General features: G+C 38.9%; 1 protein-coding gene across 3 annotated transcripts in view; it reads right to left on the minus strand.

The window, feature by feature from the left end:
- BBS9 (Bardet-Biedl syndrome 9) overlaps window positions 1–24,089 on the minus strand; it is a 610,039-nt gene that overhangs the window by 256,836 nt on the left and 329,114 nt on the right. For all 3 annotated transcript variants that reach the window (XM_053609065.1, XM_053609064.1, XM_053609066.1), the window contains one exon: window positions 2,063–2,158. In XM_053609065.1, coding sequence (XP_053465040.1) covers window positions 2,063–2,158 — 96 coding nt within the window. The remainder of the gene's footprint in view (window positions 1–2,062; window positions 2,159–24,089) is intronic.

Below are 24,089 nucleotides of genomic sequence, written 5' to 3' on the forward strand. Positions count from 1 at the left end.
TCCCAGGTAGGAATCTGTGTGGTGCTGAAGCCAAAAAAACATCAAGGAATTGTAATGATTATTCAGGTTTCAGTCTATATAGTTCATGTAGTTCCTATTTTAAAAATTCTTGCCCTATTCCATTATTTAGTCTGTCTGCCCACAACATGGCTATGTCAAACCACTGCCAGACATTCAGATAATGTGAATAAATCAGTTATTTACATAGATATTTGGTGAGATTTAGATAATGGTAAGATAATCATGAGCAACATCAGTGTTCTAAGAGTTACTTTATTTAGAAAAAACATACAATGCATTAAGATATAAATATCACCATTTCCACAAACACCTTTTTAAATGGCATCAACTAAAGATTCCCTATATAGCAATAACTGAAGTCAAAAAGATGTGTAAAATTTCCCAAAGAAATACTGGCAATGACTTTTTTAGTTTTATTAAAGAGAACAGGTAAACTAAGAGAAATCCACCAAAATGATTCCATCATTCAACTAGAAAAATAAAAAAACGTTAGCGGTACCAATGAACAAAAGACTATAATCATGATCAATTGCAATAAACGTGAAAAGTACAGCATCTTCTCATTCTTTTCAGAGTTTTCTTTGATATTTGTAACCTACATATTCTTGAATCTTTAGTTGTATCTTATTCTATTTCACCAGCTCCCAATATACAGATTCAAGAACCTGTTAGGATTTTGGCCACAGAAACTTTATTACAATTTCTATATGGGATATATGTTCCTCCTACTAATGCCTTTCTTTTACAAAAAGAGAAAGCCCATTTTACACTACTTATTACTATAAAGGTAATAACCAATACAACTACAAATGTATAAGTAGGAAGTGAAAGACCCCTGTGAGAACTGTAGATTTTTAAAATTAGAATGTAGTCAGCCAGACTATTTCACTGTATCTCTTTGTGTACATATAAGCATGCTTTTCCCTCAATATGAATTTTTTAATCACTTCCTTTCTTAATATCTTTATATCCAAGAAGATGTACATAACTCAGTGAGTTGAGTAACTTCAGTACATCATATACAAGATAAGTCAGTTTGCGCAGCGCCTGAGGCTCAAAGGAGCACGGCAACAGCCCCATATACTGAGGGTAGAGGGCTCAAACCTGGCCCCAGCCAAACTGCAACAACCAAAATAATAATAATAATAATGATAATAATAATAATAGCCAGGCATTGTGGTGGGCACCTGTACTCCAAGCTACTTGGGAGGCTAAGGCAAGAGAATTGCCTAAACCCAGGAGTTGGAGGTTGCTGTGAGCGTATGACACCATAGCACTGTACTGAGGGTGATAAAGTGAGACTCTGTCTCTTAAAAAAAAAGAGAGAGAGAGACAAAAGTCAGCTTTCAACTAGTTTTAACTATTATTCTCACATGTATGAAGCAACCAAATCAATAAAGAATATTTAAATCTGAAATTCAAACTTGATTATATAATTACTACATTTCTGACTACTGAAATTAGTCTCATCAAAAGTCATCCACTTTACCATTGTCTTTGCTAATATCCAAAAGAAAAAAACTGAGTATATGCAAAAAAACAATCAATTCCAATTTTAAGGAGCATTCACAACCTACTTCACCACATACCCATCTCAACAACATTTTTCTTTCTTTTTTTTTTTATTAAATCATAGCCGCATACATTAATGCGATCATGGGCACCATGCACTGGTTTTATATACAATTTGAAATATTTTCATCAAACTGGTTAACATAGCCTTCCTAGCATTTTCTTAGTTATTGTGTTAAGACGTTTATATTCTACATTTAGTAACTTTCACATTCTACAACATTTTTCAACTCTTTAAACTCCTCACTCAAACTATCCTCTTTCCCAAAACTAAAGTTACGTATCTTCAGTAAAACACAATCCCACCTTCATACTTTTTATATCCTATATAGTTAATAGTATGGCTTTTAGTTTAATCTATATATAACTGAATATTGCCCTTTGCAGAAATCATTGACGTAAGGATGTTCGGTGAGGCAGTGCACTCAGAAGGAAATTTAAAAAGAAATAATAACCAGATTTTACTTACGAGAAGTTTTGGAAGCAAGAACAGTAATTCGGGAACCTCCCAAGAAGCGAAAACCCATTACATTCACCTGATCATCATCTGACTGATTGGCAAAACCTACAAAAAAATAAATAAATAAATAAATAAAAAGAAAAATATCACCTTATGTGACCTGATTGTGAAATTAACACATCTGAAACACAAAGCACAACTGAATGACAAATATTTATATACAAGTCATGTATAAAATAAAACAGATTAGCTTTGCTTTCCATAGCAGTTTCCTATTGCTGAGATTTCTCCCTCACAGTACCACTATGGAACATTTGATCCCCTCTTTTCTAATGGTTAGATTCCAGATATGAGACAAAATATGCATATATAAACCAAGAATATCTTATTACATGAGTTAGCATAAAAATCAATGAACTAGTAAGGCTGTACTAAAAAGACTCAAAAGCCAGCTTAAAAAAATAAAAAATAATTAATTATCAAAAAACATAATAATCGCAAAGAAGTAAAATACCTCAAGTATATTTAAAAGCATGAGTTCATATGGATACTTAACAATAAAAAAAATGGTCACTACTAAAAGAATCTAAAGAATCAATGTTGTTGAGGGGGAAGGCAAGATGGCGGACTGAAGCCAGCTTTCCACAGAGGCTCCCATCCAGAAGAAGAGTTAAGGGACAAAAATTTAGTAAATATCCTGGTGGATTTGAGCTGCAACAAGAGAGAAGGTTGAAGAACGCACACCAACACCGCTGAGGCAAGCTGTAATCACAAGGACGCAAACAAAAGCAAAACGGCTCACTTCTGGATATTCTGAAGCCACACCCCCTGTCTCCCTGGGCAACCAGAGGAGTCCACCAGTGAGCAAAGGACGTGCCTGACGCTGCTCACAAACCCAGGAAGCTTCCAGACAAGGGCCAACTCAGAGAGGTAATTGGACACAAACCTCCAGCACCAAACTCGTTTGAACTCAGAACAGCCTGTCTTCTGCAGGCAATTTTAGCAGAAACAGAGACAGAATCCCACAAAGTTGTCTGTTCTGTTCTGTTCCCTTAGCAACATCAATCAGGGACGTGGCTAAGCCTGAGTGAACACCTCCCCCCACCACCTGCATCAAGCACTCAAAGATGTCAGGCCCCACCTCCTCCTGCTAGATAGCAGCAGACTGCAGAGGCCTGGCAAGATTTCCGTGCAATTCAGGCAGGTACAAACCCCTGGAGTATCTGTTCACTAAGGGCAACTGGGTTAGCCATCTGCAGAGATACCAGTGACTGGCTCCGACGGAGGGTCAAAGTGGGGAATGAGACATCAACCTTCCCAGACTGATCTATTTGCTAGGTGGCTCCTCCTAACTCCACGTAGCACTGGAGTAAGCCATATCAGAGTAGTCACCAGACTTCTGTGATCCAGTTCCCAGAGACCACTTGAACTCTCCCACCAGAGACAGGTGCCGATTGAGACAATCGATTTGAACCTTTTGAACTGAACTAATAGACTGAGGACTGTTCAGGCAGTGCCCTGGGTATGCGGTTGTAGGAAGGTTTTATTTTCATTTCCCAATTGGTGCCAGAGGTGGGTGGGTGGGGTGACTTAATTGCTGGTTTTTCCACACAGCTGAGACTTCAAGCCAGAGTAAATGTTACAATAGGATTGAACGGAAACCACCTGAAAACAAAACAGAACCACTTCGTCCTACCACACAAGACAGGGCCGAGTTTCTCAGGCCACAACACTATACTACGGGCCCTCGACAAAGCCCCAGGGTAAAAATCAAAGGGAGTAAAATAAACATGGGGCGGAATGAGAGGGAAAACTCTGGTAACATGAATAACCAGAATAGATAAACACCCCCAAGAAAAGATACGGCAGATGTGATTGAAGATCCCATTCATAAACAACTGGCTGAGATGTCAGAAATCGAATTCAGAATTTGGATTGCAGACAAGATTAATAAAATGAATTAGGAATTCGAGGAGAAATTCAAAAGTTGTCTCAAGAATTTAATGAATTTAAAGACAAAATAACCAAAGACTTAGACACAATGAAGCAAGAATTTACAGCCCTCAAAGATATGAAAAATACAGTAGAATACCTCAACAACAGAATGAAGCAAGCAGAAGAGAGGATTTCTGACACTGAAGATAAAGTCTTCGAACACTCCCAATCTCTCAAAGAGGAAGAGAAATGGAAAGCAAAAACGGATTATTCACTCAGAGAACTATGGGATAATTCAAAGAAAAGCAATATACGAATAAATGGGATTTCTGAGAATGATGAAGTGGCCTCGATGGGCACAGAGGCCCTTCTGCATGAAATTATGAAAGAAAATTTTCCACACATGCCTAGAGAATCTGAAATTCAGATAGCAGACAGCGTCAGAACCCCAGCACGCTTCAACCCCAATAAGTCATCCACCAGACATATCATAATTAGCTTCACTAAAGTTAATATGAAAGAGAAGATCCTCAAAGCAGCCCGGCAAAAGAAAACCATTACGTACAAAGGAAAGAATATTGGAATAACTACAGATCTCTCTGCTGAAACTTTTCAAGCCAGAAGAGGGTAGTCATCGAATTTAACCTCCTAAAACAAAATACCTTTCAACCAATGATCTTGTATCCAGCTAAACTGAGTTTCATTTATGATAGAGAAATTAAATACTCCAATCACATTCATATGTTGAAAAAATTTGCCATAAGTAAACCAGCTCTTCAGGATATTCTCAGACCTATCCTCCACAATGACCAACCCAATCCTATACCACAAAAGTAAACTCACTCAGAAACTTCGGATCAAACTCCAACTTCCACACTGGTGAAAGGATTCAAAATGTCCACTGCACCTTTGAAAAACTCGATACCCAAAATTCCACCAGACTTATCAATACTCTCCATCAATGTGAAAGGCTTAAATTGCCCTTTAAAGAGGCATAGGTTAGCTCACTGGATACAAAAACTCAAGCCAGATATTTGTTGCATACAAGAGTCACATCTTAACTTAAAAGACAAATACAGACTCAGGGTGAAAGAATGGTCATCCATTTTCAGGCAAATGGTAATCAGAAAAAAGCAGGTGTTGCAATTTCATTTGCAGATACAGTAGGCTTTAAACCATCAAAAGTAAGGAAGGACAAGAATGGTCACTTCATATTTGTTGAGGGTAATACTCAATATGATGAGATCTCAAATATTAATATCTATGCACCCAACAAGAATGCACCTCAATTTATAAGAGAAACTCTAACAGACATGAGTAACTTGATTTCCTCCAGCTCCATAATCGTTGGAGATTTCAACACTCCTTTGGCAGTGTTGGATCAATCCTCCAGCAAGAAGCTGAGCAAAGAAATCTTACATTTAAACCTAACCATCCGATATTTAGATTTAGCAGACATCTACAGAACATTTCATCCCAACAAAACTGAATACACATACTTCTCATCAGCCTACGGAACTTACTCCAAAATTGACCACATTTTAGGTCACAAGTCTAACCTCAGTAAATTTAAAGGAATAGAAATTGTTCCTTGCATCTTCTCGGATCATCATGGAATAAAACTTGAACTGAGTAACGACAGGAACCTGCATACTCATACAAAAACATGGAAGTTAAATAACCTTAGGCTGAATGATAGATGGGTCAGAGATGAGATTAAGAAAGAAATTGCAAATTTTTTGGAACAAAACAACAATGAAGACACAAACTATCAGAACCTCAGGGACACCGCAAAGGCAGTTCTAAGAGGGAAATTTATACCACTGCAAGCCTTCCTCAAGAGAACGGAAAGAGAGGAAGTTAACAACTTAATGGGACATCTCAAGCAACTGGTAAAGGAAGAACATTCCAACCCCAAACCCAGTAGAAGAAAAGAAATAACCAAAATTATAGCAAAATTCAATGATATGGAAAACAAAAGAATAATACAACAGATCAATAAATGTAAAAGCTGGTTTTTTGAAAAGGTCAATAAAATAGATAAACCTCTGGCCAACCTAATCAGAAAAAAAAGAGAAAAATCTCTAATATCATCAATCAGAAACAACAAAGACGAAATAACAACAGACTCATCAGAAATTCAAAAACCCCTTAATCAATATTACAAGAAACTTTATTCTCAAAATATGAAAATCTGAAGGATATTAACCGATACTTGGAAACACGTCACCTTCCAAGACTTAGCCAGAATCAAGTGGAAATACTGAACGGGTCCATATCAAGTTCACAAATACCATCAACTATACAAAACCTCCCTAAAAAGAAAACCCCGGGACCAGATGGTTTCACGTCAGAATTCTACCAAACCTTTAAAGAGGAATTAGGACCTATATTACTCAACCTGTTCCAAAAGGTAGAAAAACAAGGAAGACTACCCAACACGTTCTATGAACATCACCATGATCCCAAAACCAGGAAAAGACCCAACAAGAAAAGAAAATTATAGAACGATATCACTAACGAACACAGATGCAAAAATATTCAACAAGATCCTAACAAACAGAATCCAGCAACACATCAAACAAATTGTACACAATGACCAAGTTGGTTTTATCCCAGGGTCTCAAGGCTGGTTCAATATCCGTAAATATACAAATGTAATTCAGAACATAAACAAATTAAAAAACAAAGACCATATGATTCTCTCAATCTATGCAGAAAAAGCTTTTGATAATATCCAACATCCCTTTATGATCAGAACACTCAAGAAAATTGGTCTAGAAGCAACTTTTCTTAAACTGATAGAGGCCAACTACAGCAAACCCACAGCCAATATCATATTCAATGGAGTTAAATTGGAATCATTTCCACTCAGATCAGGAACCAGACAAGGCTGCCCATTGTCTCCATTGATTTCTAACACTGTAATGGAAGTTTTACCCACCGCAATTAGGGAAGAAAAGGTGATCAAGGGTATCCATATAGGGTCAGAAGAGATCAAACTTTCGCTCTTCGCAGATGATATGACTGTGTATCTGGAAAACACTAGGGACTCTACTACAAAACTCCTAAAAGTGATCAAGGAATACAGCAGCGTCTCAGGTTACAAAATCAACATCCATAAATCGGTAGCCATTATATACACCAACAATAGTCAAGTTGAAAAAGTACTTGAGGACTCTATCCCATTCACAGTTGGACCAAAGAAGATAAAATATTTGGGAATTTACCTTAAAAAAGATGTGAAAGATCTCTATAAAGAGAACTATCAAACTCTAAGAAAAGAAATAGCTGAAAATGTTAACAAATGGAAAAACATACCATGCTCATGGCTGGGAAGAATCAACATTGTTAAAATGTCCATACTACCCAAAGCAATATATAATTTCAACGCACTCCCTATTAAAGCTCCACTGTCATACTTTAAAGATCTTGAAAAAACAATTCTTCGTTTTATATGGAATCAGAAAAACCTCGAATAGCCAAGACAATACTCAGAAATAAAAACAAAACAGGAGGAATCACACTACCAGACCTCAGACTTTACTACAAATCGACAGTAGTCAAAACAGCATGGTATTGGCACAAAAACAGAGAAGTAGATGTCTGGAACAGACTAGAGAATCAAGAGATTCTCTAGTAGCTGAATCAAGTAGCTGAATCCAGCTACTTACCGCTATTTGATCTTTGACAAGCCAAGTAAAAACATTCAGTGGGGAAAAGATTTCCTATTTAACAAATGGTGCTGGGTAAACTGGTTGGCAACCTGTAGAAGATTGAAACCGGACCCACACCTTTCACCATTAACTAAGATAGTCTATCACTGGATTAAAGATTTAAACTTAAGAAATGAAACTATAAAAATACTAGAAGAGAGTGCAGGGAAAACCCTTGAAGAAATCGGTCTGAGCGAGTATTTTATGAGGAAGATCCCACGGGCAACTGAAGCAGCTTCAAAAATACACTACTGGGACTTCATCAAACTAAAAAGCTTCTGCACAGCCAAGAACACAGTAAGTAAAGCAAGCAAACAGCCCTCAGAATGGGAGAAGATATTTGCAGGTTATATCTCTGACAAAGGTTTAATAACCAGAATCCACAGAGAACTCAAATGCATCAGCAAGAAAAAAACAAGGGATCCCATCGCAGGCTGGGCAAGGGAATTGAAGAGAAAATTCTCTGAAGAAGACAGGTGCACAGCCTACAGACATATGAAAAACTGCTCATCATCTTTAATCATCAGAGAAATGCAAATCAAAACTACTTTGAGATATCACCTAACTCCAGTGAGACTAGCCTATATCACAAAATCTCAAGACCAGAGATGTTGGTGTGAATGTGCAGAAAAGGGAACACTTCTGCACTGCTGGTGGGAATGCAAATTAATACATTCCTTTTGGAAAGAGATATGGAGCACACTCAGAGATCTAAAAATAGATCTGCCATTCAATCCTGTAATTCCTCTGCTGGGCATATACCCAGAAGACCAAAAATCACAACATAACAAAGATATTTGTACCAGAATGTTTATTGCAGCCCAATTCATAATTGCTAAGTCATGGAAAAAGCCCAAGTGCCCATCGATCCACGAATGGATTAATAAATTGTGGTATATGTACACCATGGAATATTATGCAGCCTTAAAGAAAGATGGAGACTTTACCTCTTTCATATTTACATGGATGGAGCTGGAACATATTCTTCTTAGTAAAGTATCTCAAGAATGGAAGAAAACGTACCCAATGTACTCAGCCCTACTATGAAACTAATTTTGGGCTTTCACATGAAAGCTATAATCCAGTTACAACCTAACAACAGGGGGAAGTGGGAAAGAGAGGGGAGGGAGGTGGGTGGTGGGATTATACCTGTGGTGCATCTTACAGGGTATTTGTCAAACTTGGTAAATGTAGAATGTAAATGTCTTCGCACAGTAACTGAGATAATGCCAGGAAGGCTATGTTAAACATTGTGATGAAAATGTGTCAAATGGTATATGAATCGAGTATATGATGCCCCATGATCATATCAATGTACACAGCTATGATTTAATAAAAAAAAAGAAAAATACTTCAAAAATAAAAATAAATTTCCTTAAGTTTGAAAAAAAAAAGAATGAATGTTGTTTTAAACTCTATTCATTTTAAATAGTTTTTAATTAGTTATAAAGAGAAAGAACCAAGCCCTTATCCTATAGCACCAAATAATCACTACTAGTTGAAAGAAAGTATCTCCCTATAGAAACATTACACCTAAAAATTCAAGAAAGCTTAAAAGAAATAATATTACAACTTTTCAGCATATAATGAACTAATGGATATCAGCATCACATATCAAGTGGTTGTTACCATCACATCAAAAAAAGAGACAAACAAATATTTTGTCTACTGAAGTTCTCTACAATTTTACCACTTATGAAAGACTCTGACCAAAATAATCCATTCTTACTCTACTAGCTTTATATACAACTGCCAATTTACACGCAACAGGGCAGAGTAAAATTTTAATTATCATTACATGGGGTAAAGGATATCACCAAAATGGCAGAGTTAGTCAGCCTTCGTCCCACTAAGAAAAATAAAAAATAAAGACAGTTATAGAAAAACCAAAAATGTCTCTGAGAGCTCAATTTAAGAAATTACAGGAGGGTGGAGAGAAGATGGCTGACTGAAACCAGCTCTCCACAGAGGCTCCCGTCCAGAAGGAGAGTTAAAGGACAGAAATTTAGCAAGTAACCTGGTGGATTTGAGCTGCACCAAGAGACAAGGTTGAAGAATGCATATCAACCCCACTGAGGCAAGCTGTGACCAAAAGGATTTAAACAAAAGGTACAAAATCCACCACCAAGCGGAAGGGAGTCCCCTCCCCCAAGATGATGGCTCGGAGTGCCCCACAAACAGGCAGAGTTCAAAGGTCCTCCCACTACACTCCACGGGAGAGACCCTCTAAAAACTGGACCTACCTCCCATACTAGGGCGCCAAGGTGTTCTCCTGCCAGGCATAAAACTGTATAAAACTGTATATATTCTCTACCTGCAATTCTGAGCTCCCAGCACTCCACTCCACTCTCACTATGACGTCTGGAGTCCTGTCACCCAGGAGTCCAGACTCTTGGATGATTTCTCAAGGGGTATGGACAGTGCCTAAACTGCAGCTGGTCAGTGCTGACTCTGGGGAATGGGAGCAAGGAGAGGTCAGTCAGCTGAGAGGGAGCGACACCACAGCAGCAGTTCCCTGAGGCACAGAGCAGCACCCATCTTTTAGCAGCAATACGGCCAGGCATAAAACTGTATATATTCTCTACCCACAACTCTGAGCTCCCAGCACTCCCCTCCACTCTCACTCTGAGGTCTGGAGGCCTGTCCTCCAGGAGTCCAGATTCTTGGGTGATTTCTCGAGGGGTGTGGACAGTGCCTAAACTGCAGCTGGTCAGTGCAATGCTGGGGCATGGGAGTGAGAAGAGGACAGTCAGCTGAGAGGGAACCACACCAGAGCACCAGTTCCCTGAGGCACAGAGCAACAGAGGTCTTTTAGCAGAAATACGGCCAGGCATAAAACTGTATAAACCTGTATATATTCTCTACCTACAACTCTGAGCTCCCAGCACTCCCCTCCACTCTCACTCTGAGGTCTGGAGGACTGTCCCCAAGGAGTCCGGATTCTTGGGTGATTTCTCGAGGGTTGTGAACAGTGCCTGAACTGCAGCTGGTCAGTGCTGACTCTGGGACACAGGAGCGAGAAGAGGACAGTCAGCTGAGTGGGAACCACACCAGAGCAGCACTTACCTGAGGCACCGAACAGCACCCACCTTTTAACAACAATATGGCTCACTCCTGGATGTTCTGAAGCCACACCCCCTGTCTCCCTGGGCAACCAGAGGAGGACGGCAACAGATCTGGGACGGAAACGCAGGCCCTGTGAGTAAAGGATTTGCCTGAGGCGGTACTGACCTGGGTGGAGCGCAGACCGGGAAGTTCCCAGGGTGGAGCTAACAAAGAGGACAGCTTTACTGAGCCTAAGATACACCTGACCCTCAGGGAATCGTCAGCCTACAGACAAAGGAAGGCAGCAGGATAGAACTGACAGAAGAATTTAGCATGAACAGAAACAAAACCCTGCAAAGTTGTTCTGTTGTATTCTGTCAATAACATCAATCAGAGGCGAGGCTGGAACTGAGTGAACACGCCTCAGCCTTCATCAAGCGCCCCAGGTTGTCAGGACTCGCCTCCTCCTGTTAGATAGAGGCAGAGCGCAGCAGCCTAGCTGAACAGAAATAGAATCCTTGTGAATCAGGCAGGTGCAAACCCCTAGAGTATCTGTTCACTACAGGCAATTGAGTCAGCCAACTTCAGGGCTATCAGTGACTGATTGTGACAGAGGTGCAAGGCAGAGAAGGTGTTATCAACCTTCACAGACTGATCGATTTGCTGGGTGGCTCCTCCTGACTCCACGCAGCACTGGAACAGGCCATAACAGAGTAGTCATCAGACCCCCGTGATCCAGGTCCCAGAGACCTTTTAAACTCTCCGACCTGAGACAGGTGCTGACTGAGACAATTAATTTGGAACTTTTGAACTGAGCCAATCACCTGAGGACTATTCAGGTGGTGTCCTGGGTGTGTGGTTGTAGGAAGATTTGATTTTCCTTTTCCAATTGTTGCCTGTGGGGGTGATTTAAGTGCTGGTATTTCTCAATAGCTGAGACTTCAACCCAGAGTAACTGTTTCACTAGGGTTGAACAGAAATCAGCTGAAAACAAGAAAACCACTTAGCCCCACCACACCAAACAGGGCCCCAGTTTCTCAGGCCACAGCACTGTACAGGTCCTCGACAAAGCTCCAGGTGAAAAATCAAAGGGAGTAAAAACAATCCTGGGGCAGAATCAGCGGAAAAAATCTGGTAATATGAATAACCAGAATAGATCGACACCCCCCCAAGGAAAGATATGGCAGATGCAACTGAAGATCCCATTCATAAACAACTGGCCGAGATGTCAGAAATCAAATTCAGAATTTGGATTGCAAACAAGATCAATAAAGTGGAGGAAAATTGGGAATTAGAACTTCAAGCAGAAATTCAAAAGTCGAAATTAGGAATTCGAGGAGAAATTCAAAAGTTGTCTTAAGAATTTAACAAATTTAAAGACAAAACCACCAAAGATTTAGATACACTGAAGCAAGAATCTGTAGCTCTCAAAGAGCTGAAAAATACAGTAGAATCCCTCAGCAAAAGAGTGGAGCAAGAAGAAGAAAGGATTTCTGACATTGCAGACAAAGCCTTTGAATGCTCCCAAACTCTCAAAGAGGAAGAGAAATGGAGAGCAAAAACGGATCATTCTTTCACAGAGCTCTGGGATAATTCAAGGAATGATAATATATGCCCCATTGGAATCCCTGAAATGGATGAAGTGGCCTCACTAGGCACAGAGGCCCTTCTCCATGAAATTATGAAAGAGAATTTAGCAGACATGCCTAGAGATTCTGAAATTCAGATACCAGATAGTTTCAGAACCCCCAGAACGACTGAATCCCAATAAGACATCCCCCAGGCATATCATAATTAACTTCACTAAATTAATATGAAGGAAAAAATTCTGCAAGCAGCCAGACAGAAGAAAGCCATTACCTACAAAGGGAAGAATATTAGAATGATGGCAGATCTCTCTGCTGAAACTTTTCAAGCCAGAAGAGGGTGGTCATCAACTTTTAATCTCCTAAAGCAAAATAACTTTCATCCCCGGATCCTGTATCCAGCCAAATTGAGTATTATTTATGATGGAGAAATTAAATACTTTAATAGCATTCATACATTGAAGAAATTTGCCATAACCAAACCAGCTCTTAAGGATATTCTCAGACCTATCCACCACAATGACCAACCCAATCCTCGACCACAAAAGTAAACTCACTCAGAAACTTTTGATCAAACTCCAATTTCCACCCTGGAAAAAGGATTAAAAATGTCCATCGGACTTTCGAAAAACTCGATACCCAAAACTTTACCAGACTTATCAATGTTCTCCATTAATATGAACAGCTTAAACTGTCCTCTAAAGAGGCATAGGTTAGCTGACTGGATACAAAAACTCAGGACAGATATTTTCTGCATACAAGAATCACATCTTACCTTAAAAGAATATATAGACTCAAGGTGAAAGGATGGTCATCCATATTTCAGGCAAATGGTAATCAGAAAAAAGTAGGTGTTCCAATTTTATTTCAGATACAATAGGCTTTAAACCAACAAAAGGAATGAAGGATAAGAATGGTCACTTCATATTCGTTAAGGGTAATACTCAATATGATGAGATTGCAATTATTAATATCTATGCACCCAACAAGAATGCACCTCAATTTATAAGTAAAACACTTAACAGATATGAGCAATTTAATTTCCTCCAGCTCCATAATATCGGAGACTTCAACACTCCTTTGGCAGTGTTGGATCAGCAAGAAGCTGAGCAAAGAAATCTTAGATTTAAACCTAACCATCCAATATTTAGATTTAGCAGACATTTCAGAACATTTCATCCCAACAAAACTGAACACACATACTTCTCATCAGCCCACAGGACATATTTCAAAATCGATCACATCTTAGGTCACAAGTCTAACCTCAGTACATTTAAAGGAATAGAACTTATTCCTTGCATCTTCTTGTACCACCATGGAATAAAAGTTGAGCTCAGTAACAACAGGAATCTGCATACTGATACAAAAACATGGAAGTTAAATGACCTTATTCTCATGATAGCTAGGTCAAAGATGAGATTAAGAAGGAAACTGCCAAATTCTTGGAACAAAATGACAATCAAGACACGAATTATCAGAACCTCTGGGATACCACAAAGGCAGTCCTAAGAGGGAAATTTATAGCACTGAAAGCTTTCCTCAAGAGAATGGAAAGAGAGGAAGTTAAGAACTTAATGGGACATCTCAAGCAACTGGAAAATGAAGAACATTCCAACCCTAAACCCAGTAGAACACAAGAAACAACCAAAATAAGAGCAGAATTAAATGAAATTGAAAACAAAAGAATTATATAACAGATCAATAAATCCAGAAGTTGGTTTTTTGAAAAGGTCAATAAAATAGATAAACCTTTGGCCAACCTAATCGGGAAAAAAAGAGTAAAATCTCTAATCTTATCAATCAGAAACGACAAAGATGAAATAACAACAGACTCCTCAGAAATCCAAAAAATCCTTAATGAATATTACAAAAAACTTTACTCTGAGAAAAATGAAAATATAAAGGAAATTGACCGATACTTGGAAGCATGTCACCTTCCAAGACTTAGCCAGAATCAAGTGGAAATGTTGAACAGGCCCATTATCAAGCTCGGAAATAGCATCAACCATACAAAACCTCCCTAAAAAGAAAAGTCCGGGACCAGATGGTTTCACATCAGAATTCTACCAAACCATTAAAGAGGAATTAGTACCTATATTATTCAACCTGTTCCAAAAGGTACAAAAAGAAGGAAGACTACCCAACACGTTCTATGAAGCAAACACCACCCTGTTCCCCAAACCAAGAAAAGACCCAACAAGAAAAGAACATTATAGACCAATATCACAAATGAATATAGATGCAAAAATATTCAACAACATCCGAACAAACAGAATCCAGCAACATATGAAACAAATTGTACATCATGACCAAGTCAGTTTTAGCCCAGGGTCTCAAGGCCTGTTCAATATCTGTAAATCTATAAGTATAATTCAGCACATAAACAAATTAAAAAACAAAGATCATATGATTCTCTCAATTGATGCAGAAAAAGCTTTTGATAATATTCAGCATCCCTTCATGGTCAGAAAACTTAAGAAAATTGGTATAGAAGGGACATTTCTTAAACTGATAGAGACCATCTATAGCAAACCCACAGGCAATATCGTATTGAATGGAGTTAAATAGAAATCATTTCCACTCAGATCAGGAACCAGACAAGGCTGCCCATTGCGAAGAAAAGGTGATCAAGGGTATCCATATAGAGTCAGAAGAGATCAAACTTTTGCTCTTTGCAGATGATATGACTGTATATCTGGAAAACACAAGGGATTCTACAACAAAACTCTTAGAAGTGATCAAAGAATATAGCAGCGTCTCAGGTTACAAAATCCACATTCAGAAATCGGTACCCTTTATATATACCAACAATAGTCAAGTTGAGAAAAGAGTTAAGGACTCTATCCCATTCACAGTAGTGCAAAAGATGATGAAATATTTGGGAGTTTATCCCCCCAAAAAAAAAGGACGTGAAAGATTTCTATAAAGAGAACTACGAAACTCTAAGAAAAGAAATAGCTGAAAATGTTAACAAATGGAAAAACATACCATGCTCATGGCTGAGAAGAATCAACATTGTTAATATGTCCATACTACCCAAAGCAATATATAATTTTTTTTTTAGCAATATATAATTTTAATACAATCCCTATTAAAGCTCCACTGTCATACTTTAAGGATCTTGAAAAAACAATACTTCATTTTATACGGAATCAGAAAAAAAACTCAAATACCCAAGACATTACTCAGAAATAAAAACAAAGCAGGAGGAATCATGCTACCAGACATCAGACTATACTACAAATTGACAGTGATCAAAACAGCATGGTACTGGCACAAAAACAGACAAGTAGATATCTGGAACAGAATAGAGAACCAAGAAATGAATCTAGCTACTTACCATTATTTAATCTTTGCCAAGCCAATTAAAAACATTCAGTGGGGAAAAGATTCTCTATTTAACAAATGGTGCTGGGTGAACTGTTTGGCAACCTATAGAAGACTGAAACTGGACCCACACCTTTCACCATTAACTAAGATAGACTCTCACTGGATTAAAGATTTAAACGTAAGAAATGAAAGTATAAAAATACTAGAAGAGAGTGCAGGGAAAACCCTTGAAGAAATCGGTCTGGGCGAGTATTTTATGAGAAAGACCCCATGGGCAATTGAAGCAGCTTCAAAAATACACTACTGGGACCTGATCAAACTAAAAAGCTTCCGCACAGCCAAGAATGCAGTAAGTAAAGCAAGCAAACAGCCCTCAGAATGGGAGAAGTTATTTGCAGGTTATGTCTCCGACAAAGGTTTAATAACCAGAATCTATAGAGAAGTCAAATGTGTAAGCAAGAAAAGAACAAGTGATCCCATTGCAGGCTGGGCAAGGGATTTGAAGAGAAACTTCTCTAAAGAAGACAGGGGCGCGGACTACAGACATATGAAAAAATACTCAGCATCTTTAATCATCAGAGAAATGCAAATCAAAACTACTTTGAGATATCATCTAACTCCCGGAAGATTAACCTACATCACAAAATCCCAAGACCAGAGATGTTGGCGTGGATGTGGAGAAAAGGGAACACTTCTACACTGCTGGTGGGAATGCAAATTAATACATTCCTTTTGGAAAGATGTTTGGAGAACACTTAGAGATCTAGAAATAGATCTGCCATTCAATCCTATAATTCCTCTACTAGGCATATACCCAGAAGACCAAAAATCACATCACAACAAAGATATTTGTACCAGAATATTTATTGCAGCCCTATTCATAATTGCTAAGTCATGGAAAAAGCCCAAATGCCCATTGATCCATGAATGGATTAATAAATTGTGGTATATGTACACCATGTAATATTATGCAGCCGTAAAGAAAAATGGAGACTTTACCTCTTTCATGTTTATATGGATGGAGCTGGAACATATTCTTCTTAGTAAGGTATCTCAAGAATGGAAGAAAAAGTATCCAATGTACTCAGCCCTATTATGAAACTAATCTATGGCTTTCACATGAAAGCTATAACCCAGTCACAACCTAAGTATAAGGGGAAGGGCGAAGGGAGGGAGGAGGAAGGTAGGCAGAGGGAGGGGGTTTCATGGGATTACATCTGCAGTGCATCTTGCAAGGGTCTATGTGAAACTTAGTAAATGTGGAATGTAAATGTCTTAGCACAATAACGGAGAGGGTGCCTGGAAGGCTATGTTAACCAGTGTGATGTAAATGTGTCGAACGGTCTATGAAACCAGTGTATGGTGCCCCATGATCACATTAATGTACACAACTATGATTTAATAATAAAAAAAATTTAAAAAAAAAGAAATTACAGTAACACAGAAAGGATGACTGGTTATATCAACATACCTAAGATTTCTACAGACGGCTAGGAACAAAGGAGAGAAACTACTAGTGCCAGATATGCAACAGGAACCATTATGTCCCCAGTAACCTGCTACTTTGCAGATACTGTCATCTTTTGCCACTGAGGTAACCAATACCCATTCCCATCAGGTAACTTCAGAGAGGGAGGCATGGCTGTACACAGCCCTGCTCAAGAAGCAACTACTGTTGTCCAGCTCCAAAACCAAAGCCACCACCTCTCCCAATATACAAATGCCCCAACCTCTGAGCCACAGCTACGTCACAAATGTGCACACTCCAGACACTGACTGTGTAGCTCCACTATGTCAGACACCTCAGACACCAGAAACAACAACATAGTGAATATGCACTCCCTGTCCTATGTGTTCCCATGTTACAGTTATTACTTCAGTGCTCACATAGAGCTTGGCCTTACTCAGTATCCCAAAGCCAAAGTAACTATGTCCATACCTATGCTCCCCTTCCTTGGCTGTCCATCTGCTTCATGAGCACCAATGTCTCACAACTATAATGGACATGGTAGTGGTGGTGTCTGCCCTGGGTACTGGAACCATTACCACCCCAAAGCCTAGAACCATAGTGCCTTTACACATACTCGTGATTAAAGCATTGGCTCTGTGGTCTCTCCATAGATGCCAATCATGAGACACTGGGCCATTGCAAGGAAACCCCAAAATCAGACGTGGAGACAAGAGGGATCCTCTTAGCCAGGAATTCCCTGGTGGGAGAAAAAGAGACTGAGAGGACCATAGGGGCTACTGCCATCAAAGACTCCAACAGCCCTCACTGCTGCTCAGAACAACCAAGGAGTTGATATTTTCTGATCCCTGCCATATTCAGGAACATCAACATCAGCTAACAGAGCTGCACCTATAGTACATTGCTACTCCTTAACTAAAACCAGAACTGTTATATATCATCTAGCCAATGCCCTTACACCCTCCCAAAAGAGTAGGTCTTTCACAAAAACCAGCACAAAAAATTGGAATGAGGATAATGCTCCACCAAATATGTGGACATCAATGTATAGCCATAGGAAACACAAGAAAGAAAGGAGACAGTATTTTCCCGGAAGCTGATCCCAAAGAAACAGACATCTACAAACTGGCTGCCAGTCCAAAATAATTATTTTCAGGGGCTCACTAAACTTGAAGAAACCACAGAGAAACAATTCAAAAAATAAGAGAAACAATAAATGAACAAAACAAGAAATTGAACATGAGATTAGAATTTTTTTTTAAATTCTAGAGCTAAAAATACAATGAGATGAAAAATGCAACAGAGAACACAAATAGTAAAATTGAACATAAATAGTAAAATTTAATAATAAACTTTTTTATTATTAAATCATAGTTATTAGAAAATAAAAAGAAGAGAAAAAAGAAAAAGAAATGAAAAGAAAAGAAGCCTATAAGATGTAGAGAACAACATCAAGAGACTTAACATTAACAGTATAGGAGTTAGAAAAGGAACCTGGATCTTGCCACCAAGGGATTAAAATTAGGAAACTCAGTTGCTACAAAATCATAGTTCAAAACAAAACAAACCTAATAATATCATTGCTCCTGATTCTACAGCAGCAGTCACTAAGTTAGAAACAAAAGGTTGAGATATGATAAAAAATAGTGCTAGTATTTACCAGTACCACTCAGTAATACAGCCGTTACCATACCTCTTGAATTACTTCATAACCTATTAAGAAAAGCAGTCTGCCGCAAGTGCATGTGGTATGTACCTAATATTAAAAAAAAATTTTTTTCTCTTAAAATTCAGCATAAGGATATTAAAAGTACATTGTGAAGCAGAATGAAGGTACTGGGGCTGAAAAGCAGTAGTTTGATAAAAATTAAATGACTAAACTCCTCCAACTTTGAAGTTAAAGAAGGTAAACCTCTCCATTTATTGCATTATAAGTTGTGAGTGCTGGAATCTCCTGAGTGAAAAAAAGGGAGAATAGAAAGAGAAAGAAATAGAAAGTTTATTAAAAAAAAATAATAATAACAGGAGAAAACGTTCCAAATCTGGGTAAACATATAAATATCTAGATACAGAAACTCATGACATCAAAACATAAAGTGTGAAAGGATGGAGCAAAAATGAGTTCTTATATGCAATCAAAGTTAAGTTACTAACAGCTTAAAATAGACTATATGCTATAATAATAAGATAATTTATGTAAGCCTTATGTTAACCACAAAGAAAAAACCTATAGTAGTTATACATAATATAAAAAGAATTAATGCATATTAATAAAGAAAATCTTCTAATTACTAACAAAGATAGTAAGAAAAGAACAAAGGAGCTACAGAACAACCAGAAAATAACAAAATAACAGTAATAATTCCAGAAAAAGACAACGATGCCAACTCCTGCCACTTTTATTCAACATAATATTGGAAGTCTTTCCTGGAGCAATAGAACAAGACAAAGAAAAAAAAAGCATTCAAATAAAAAAGAAATAAGTGAAATTTTAATTTGCTAATGGCATAATTGTATATACAGAAAACCATAAATACTGCAACGAAGAACTAGTACACCTGACAAACAAATAAAATGGTAGAATACAAAGTCAACATAAAAAGTCAGTAGCATTTCTATATGATAAAAACAAACTATCTTAAAAAAGAAATGAAGAGAACAATCTCATCACAATAAACACACACACAAACACAAATACTTAGGCATAAATTTAACTAAGTCGGTGGAATACCTGTACATTGAAAACTATGAGACACTAATGAAAGACACTGAACAAGACCCCCAAAATGAAACATTAACAATGTGCCGTGTTCATGGATTAAAAGAATTAATATTTTCAAAATTTCCATACTACCCAAATTGATATACAGATTCAATCCAACCCTAACAAAATACCAATTTACATAGAAATAGAAAAAATAAACCTAAAATTCAGAGGAAACCACAAAAAAACTCAATAGCCCAGGAAATAATGAGCAAAAGCAAGAAAGCCAGAGACATAACACTATCTACTGTCAAACTATACTATAAAAACAACAGTTAATTAAAATAGCCTGGTACTGGCATAAAAATAGATTTCACTGGTCAATAGAACAAAATAGAAAGCCCAGAAATAAACCCACACAAGCACAGTCAATTGATTTTCTACAAAACTGCCAAGCATACACAATGGAAAAAGGATAAGTCTTCAATAAATGGTATTGGGAAAACGAGATATCCATATACAGAAAATTGAGATTGGACCCTTAGGAGCATCATACACAAAACGTAATTCACCCAGTGGACCCACTCATCTCTGTGTATGTGCTGTGTGTGACCTGAGGGCCTATTTAGTACCAGAAGCCTGTTCCTCCTGCTTCAAACAACAGGCTGGCACAGCCCTGTGTGCCCACTATACCCTGTGGTGGTACTGCACCAGGTTTTCACCTTGTTCTGCCCGTATGCTTGGTACCATGAAAACCTAGGCCAGTGTACATGAGTTCCAGACCCAGTGGACATCCTTCTCCATGCATGCCCTTTCCCATGACCAAACCCACTTTGAGTGCATGCCTTGCACCACTTGCTGGCCCTGCCATAGTGGCATGGTGACAACCACAAGGGAACAGAAGAAAACCAGCTAAGAAATAGTGGTAAAGCCACACAGTACATTCACCCTTCTCCTGCTTAGTCCAGTGTCCAGAATAGGACCCAGGCACACTACCTATGACCTAATTCTTCACCAAATAACAGAGTTCGCAGCAGAGGAGAATGGAAGTACCAGTTCTACTATCTATTTGGCGAGAAGAGGCCCTAAAGAAGCCACCAACATAAAAACGCCAGAAACATGGAAAAGCAGACTGCCTCAACACCCTGGAAGATCACATTACCATATGATCAAATTACCATATGATCCAGCAATCCCACTTCTGGGTATTTACCCACAAGATCTGAAATCAGTATGTTGAAGACATGTCTGTATTCCCATGTTTATTGCAATACTATTCATTGAAAAAAGAAAATGTGAAATACACACACACAATGGAATACTATTCAGCCTTAAAAAAAATTGTGTCATTTGTTTCATCAATGGAACAAGACAATATTATGCTAGGTAATATAAGCCAGACACGGAAAGGCAAATATTGTATGTTTTCCCTTGTATGTGGAATCTAAACCAATCAAACTCAAGAAATCAGACAGCACAATGATGGTTATCAGAGGCTGAGGCAGGGGTAGAGGGCCCTGGAGAAAATGGGGAGATGATTATCCAGGAGTACAAAATCTCAGACAGGAAGAGTAAGATTTTTTCTTTTTGTTTTTCTACTTTTAAGATACACAGGTTGCATCACCCTTATCTGAAATTTTTGAGACCAGAAGTGTTTCAGATTTTGGATTTTGAAATGTTTCAACATAGATAATGAGATATCTTGTACTTAAGTACATGAGCCATAATATCATTTTGTACCCAATAAATACATACAACTATAATTTATAACTTTATAAATTATTTGTATCAAAAAATTAAAACTGGGAGGCTGAGGCTAGAGGATATTTTGAGCCCAGGAGAACAAAGTTGCATTGAGCTGTGATGATACCACCACACTCTAGCCTGGACATCAGAATAAAACCGACTTCTCCCCTCAGCCCCTGCCCCCCAAAAAAATTAAGTATATATGGAAAACTGATAGAACTGCAAAAAACAAATAGACAAATTATAGTCAAAGATTTCAACACCCTATTCTGATAACTGATACAAATAAACAGAAAATAAGTAGGAATGCAGAAGATTAAGAACACTATCATAAAATGTGTCTTAATTGACATTTATGTAAAAATCCCATGGAAAAACAGTATTTTTTTCAAATTCATGTAGAATATTTTATAAAACAGTTCCAACTATAGGTCATAAAGTAAGCCTCATAAATTTAAAAAGATTCAGGTTATACAGAGTTCTGTTCCACCACTGTTATGCAACAGTGAAATTAAATTACAAATCAATAAAAAAAGATCTACAAGAAAATTCTCAAGTATTTGAAAAATATATACCACAATTCCAAATAACACTGGGCAAGAAAAAGAAATCAAAAAGAAAACTAATGTGTTTTAAACTGTATAAAAATGAAAATACAACACTCATAATTTGTGGGTTGTAGATAAAGCAGCATTTAGAAAGAAATTTATAGTATAGGTCAACAATATTAATAAGAAGAATTATCTCTACTTTTAACTTAAGAAACTAGAAAAAGAAGAATAAATTAAATACAAAGTAACAATTTACATATGTTAAAATCCACTCTCTGTGGTGTATACTTCTCTGAGTTTTGACAAATACAGTCAAAACTACCTATCACTCCACTGGAGTGAAGATCCAACCCACATCCCAAGAATTCTTTGTGCTAGCTGAGTATAGTGAAAACATTACCCAAACCTAAGTCCTGGCAATACCCTTTCCTTATTACTTTGCCTTTTCCAGAATGTTCATAAATGGAATAATAATACCATAAATAGTTTTTTGAGTCTTCCACAACCAGAACTGCCTGGCTGGGGCAGCCCGAGAGAACCTACACAGGGTCGGTCCCGACAGAGATCCAGAAAAAATAGAGTGATCCCGCTGGGATCTAATCTTGGAGAGACACATCCCCAACTCGGAGGACGGCCAGAGGCAACAGTGAAAAACACTCATGAGGTGAAATCAACAGAAAAACTCTGGCATATGAACAATCAGAGTAGATCAACTCCCCCAAGGAACAATGGGACAGACACAGCACAAGATCCCATGCACAAACAAATACCTGAGATGTCAGAAATCGAACTCAGAATCTGGATAGCAAATAAGATCAAATTAGAGGAGGGAGACAAGATGGCGGCCTGAACCCAGCTTTCAACAGAGGCTCCCGTCCAGAAGGAGAGTGAAGGGACAGGAATTTAGTAACTATCCTGGTGGACTTGAGCCTCACCAAGAGAGAAGGTTGAAGAACGCACATCAACACCGCTGAGGCAAGCTGTGATCACAAGGATGCAAACAAAAGGTACAAAATCCACCACCAAGCAGACGGGAGTCCCCCACCCCCATGAGACTGGCTCAAGAGCCCCACAATTAAACAAGCGGGCAGAAATTAAGGGCCCTCCCACTACACTCCACAGGAGAGACCTTCTAAAAACTGGACCTACCTCCCCTACTGGGGGGCCGTGGCGTTCTCCTGCCGGGCATAAAACTGAATAAAACTTTAAAAATCCTTTGCCGGCAACCCTGAATCCCCAACACTCCCCTCCCGCCCACTGAGGTCTGGAGGCCTGTCCCCTAGGAGTTCGGATCCTTGAGTGATTTCTCAAGGGGAGTGGACAGTCCCCGAGTTGTGACTGGTCAGCATTGACTCTGAGGCACGCGAGTGAGGAGAGGGCACCCGGCTGAGGGGGAGTCACGCCTCGGCGGCACTTCCCTGTGGTGCGGTGCACCAGTCCTCCCCATGCATCAATACAGCCAGACATAAAACTGAATGAAACTCTAGCTTCCCCCCCACTCTCACTCGGGGTCTGGGGACCTGTCCCCCAGGAGTTCGGATCCTTGGGTGATTTCTCAAGGGGAGCGCACAGTGCCCGAGCCGCGACTGGTCAGCGCTGACTCTGAGACATGCGGGCGAGGAGAAAGCACTCTACTGAGGGGGAGTCACACCTTGGCGGCACTTCCCTGCAGATTAGGTGCAGCAGCCCTCCCCAGGCAACATTACGGGGCCAGGCACAAAACTGAATAAAACTCTAGCTTCTCCGCTGAGAGTTGAGAGCCCCTACTCTCACTCGGGGTCTGGAGGCCTATCCCCCAGGAGTTCGGATCATTGGGTGATTTCTCGAGGGGAGTGCACAGTGCCTGAGCTGTGTCAGGTCAGCGCTGACTCTGAGACACATGAGCAAGGAGAGGGCACTCTGCTGAGGGGAAATCAAGCCTTGGCGGCACTTACCTGTGGTGCAGTGCAACAGCC

Source organism: Nycticebus coucang, chromosome 11 (assembly GCF_027406575.1).
Source record: "Nycticebus coucang isolate mNycCou1 chromosome 11, mNycCou1.pri, whole genome shotgun sequence".
Taxonomy (NCBI): domain Eukaryota; kingdom Metazoa; phylum Chordata; class Mammalia; order Primates; family Lorisidae; genus Nycticebus; species Nycticebus coucang.